The sequence below is a fragment of the Microchirus variegatus genome (assembly GCF_963457635.1).
Source record: "Microchirus variegatus genome assembly, chromosome: 15".
Classification (NCBI taxonomy): Eukaryota; Metazoa; Chordata; class Actinopteri; order Pleuronectiformes; family Soleidae; genus Microchirus; species Microchirus variegatus.
In genome coordinates, this window is record NC_139816.1 from 7,219,793 (window position 1) to 7,223,621 (window position 3,829).

The window sequence follows — 3,829 nt, forward strand, 5'->3', positions numbered from 1 at the left end:
CAAAAAAATCATGTTACAAATTAAATTTAGTGCACAGTTTGGAATAAGAAACACTTCCTGTAAAATCAAAATAGACTTGTATACATGTACTTAATAACTTGCACAACACTCCTGTAAACACCTGAACGTTTCTTGTTATTATTCTACCATTTGTAAGTTAAATTTTGCCAGAAAATCATGATATAACTGTTAAAATATCGGAACAGACTTTAATTTCACATTATTTTCTCATACATTCTGGAATCAATAATCGCACACAATTACAAGTTAAAAGCTGTGAAAAAACAATCAAAGTACATCAATATCTATGTAGTATTTACTCAGTGTGAATTCAACCCGTAAATCTGGTACAGATAACAGTAACTGAACACGTCTTCTGCATATATGTCCTATTCCGCTGTGATTTTAACGTAAAGTAAGGGGACAATAAATACATAAATTGCACAATTCAGAGTGACCTTTCTTCTCGCTTTATCCACTCGGTGTAGCCTCCTTTATAATGTCTCGCTCTGAGGGAAACATAAAAAAAGGAAAAATTAAGTATTTTTCTCAGTTGTTTGGTTTTTTGAATGCATTCAGTAGAAATTCAGTGCTGCATCTTCAGACTTTAAAAGATAGCGTGTTCTTATGTGTCGTCGAGTCAAAGTTATGATTAATTCTACGTGGAATATATATATTTTTTAAAGTAGGAGTAGTGATACTTGTGCAGAAGTCACGAAATAGTTTTTCTTCTATTTTTGTTCATAAAAATGAGCGAAGAGAACTTTGAAATGTAACATATTATTATTACAATAAATAATTTCATAATATTGCCTATATGTTGTTCTGCAATAGGATAAAAGACACTATATATTACACATTCTTAGCTTCTGTATATACGTTTCAGCCTAAATGCTCTGTGTTCTAAGGGTTAAATGAAGTAAAGTTAGCTTAAGGGAGTGGTCGGTGTGATTGTCTTAAAATATTTGCTTTCCTAAATGAGAAATAGTTAATTTGCATAACATCCAGAGGGGAAAAACACGCTTGGGAGAGAGAGAATTTTTACTGTGGTTATGAGAAACCATTACATGACTTTGTTAGTGCTAACTTTGAGTCCAAATGCACAGTCAGATTCAGATAAACCTCCTCAGATCCTGGTGTTTTTGTTGTTGTGAGAATGATCTACTTACGGCACTGCTGCAAGAACTTTGTGGAAAGATTAAAAACACAAAAACATGAGTGTACAAGGTCTTTTGACAGTAAACCCCCAAAACGATGCTTATTGTTAGGCTACTGGATTCAGTATTGGCCTGACACACTTAATCAGTATTAAGCATTTAAATTGACCTGTGTAGATGGTACACTCTTAGAAATTAAAGGGTTCTCTGGATCAAAATGGTTCTTACTAGAACCATTAGTGTTACCAAGAACCTTTGAAAAACCCTTTCTTCGGGAAAGGATTTTTCAGAAGCAAATGGTTCCAGGTAGAACCTCAGCCCTTGTAGAAGGACCATTTTGGAACCCTTATTTCTAAGAGTGTGGACAACAACAATTTATCTGTTGCTTAATTTAATTAAACTCCTGCTACTAATATGGTCCTCAATCCTACAATCCCTGCTGTTATTTACCTGTTGAATCCCAGCAGACAGGCGATGTCCAGCGCTGTGGCGCTCCTGTTTCCACTTTTGCACTGAAACACAATGTTGGTGTCGCTTTTCCCAGGAGCCTTCACTCGAAACATCTGCTCAAATTCCTCTGGGGACAGCTTCAGAGACTCTTCAATGTTGTCCACTGATTATTGACCGACACACACACAAGGAACATAAATGCACATATTTATTATAACGCTGTGTCTTCTTGTGCGTCTTCAGGGTCAAAGAACACATCATGACAATGAAGAGCTCTTGAATGTTATCACTGACGTGGGATGTTGACAGCAGTTGGGAGGTGTCCAGCCTCGAACTCCGTGGGACTCCTCACGTCAAACAGCTGAATGTCACCGGTGGACAACATGGCCTTGAGCTGTGAGTAGGTCACCACTGTATCTGAGGTGGTGGAAACATAATTACATTTTTAAATGACTCAAATCATGTACCAATTTTAAGCCTATTCCAGGTAATAACATGGCATATTATGAGAACTGTGTTGCCTGCAGGTCAAAAGCAGCAGGTGTTTTGCACCATCATTGCCCATAAGAACTTGAATATTTTTTTTACCGTGGTCAACAGTTTCCCAACACGGAGGACTTGAGGTCTTGTAAAAGGCCGTAAAATTGCACCATAGCTCAGGGCAAGACGGGAAATAAAAGGGGGTAGTGATTTGTGACTCAGATGCCACAAAATAGACAATTTTTCTTCTATTTTTGTTCATAAAAACTTTGAAATGTGACATTTCCAGATGGTTGTTAATATTAGATCTTACACTCTATTCCTAAAGCCTCTGTATATATGTTTTAATATATTAATAGGAAAAATCTGCCTAAATGCTCTATGTTCCAAGTTCCACTGCAGCTGAGGTGTAAATTACACTTTTAAATGATTAAAATGTACCTTTTGGCTATTTTAAGCCTATATTCCAGGTAATAACTTGTGTTGAAAGCACCCATCATTTTCCATATCAAACAAAAGAGTCAACAATACATTAGGGGAACATTATGGGAACCAAAAGAGAACGTTCTATAAAAGGTTGTATAAAAGAAACAATTCTTTTTGTATAAAAGAATTGTCTCTAACAATAACATCTGTATCTAACAATCATAACATCTGTATCTAACAATAACATCTGTCTCTAATAAAAACATCTGTCTCTATCAATAACATCTGCATCTAACAATAATAACATCTGTATCTAACAATAATAACATCTATATCTAACAAAACAAAACAATGGATCCCGAGCCTGCAGTCCTTACAATGTGGAAACACATCTATTACATGAGATAATAACTATAATATATATATTGTTTTTACCATGTACAAAGGTTTCGCGGCATGCAGGACTTGTTGTAGAAGTCCGTAGAATCGCACCATAGGTCGGTCCAGAGTTGCAGGTAATCCCCGCAGCAACATGTGAGAAACTACGTGACAGGAGACAGGACAGCACGATGATGACGTAAACTCACGTCCTCACTGTCCTCACTTCTGCTTCAACATTTTAAACTAAACATTACTACAATTTAAAGTGTAATCCACGCTGTAATCTACACATTTACACCAAAACACATCAATAATTCACCATAAAAAAAAATACAGTATAATAACAAAGTTGTTACATGAGGACATAGATGCACAGAGACGCAGCATTGACCGGAGGTAACTGCGTCAACGTCGTCGCCATCTTTGTAGAGTCGTTGAGAGCGAGAAACTTCACCTTTTAAAAGAAAAAACTAAATCACGGGAACTTCTCCGTCCACTTTACTGCAGGAGCCGCTACTGGTGTGTGTGTGTGTGTGTGTGTGTGTGCGCGCAGAGACCGCTCTGTCCACCTCATGGCCCATGATGCCTTGCGCGAAATACGAGCGTGACTTTCTCCACGTTCAGCCGCTGACGCGTTTGCCATGGCAACGGGGGAGAGGACGCTCATCACTCCGGGATTGTGAAATGTCACACGTCAAACATGGATGTGATGTGATGATTCACTTCCTTATTACATATCCTTTTTGCACTGTGAATGTAGTCAAATCAACACTGGATACAAACGGGATTTCCGCGTTTAAGTAAGTGATAAAGACGCGAAAATAAAGTGAAGAACTAAACAAGTTGCTGAAGCGGGAGAGACGAGCGAAACTCGGGAGAGAGAAAAGAGAGTTGGAACGCAGCAGACGCGCGAGCACGCAGCAGCGAGACACCGG

General features: G+C 38.0%; 1 protein-coding gene across 1 annotated transcript; it reads right to left on the bottom strand.

The window, feature by feature from the left end:
• Positions 1-448: 448 nt before the first annotated feature.
• LOC310937268 (thiosulfate:glutathione sulfurtransferase) lies at positions 449-3,412 on the bottom strand (the record flags this gene model as incomplete). The annotated part of the gene is made up of 5 exons (XM_083901498.1): positions 3,251-3,412; positions 2,949-3,055; positions 1,902-2,024; positions 1,608-1,770; positions 449-509 (listed from the first exon to the last, which is right to left on the bottom strand). Exons 1-5 carry the CDS (start codon positions 3,313-3,315, stop codon positions 449-451), a joined length of 519 nt encoding a protein of 172 aa, XP_083757624.1. The 5' UTR covers positions 3,316-3,412.
• Positions 3,413-3,829: the final 417 nt, after the last annotated feature.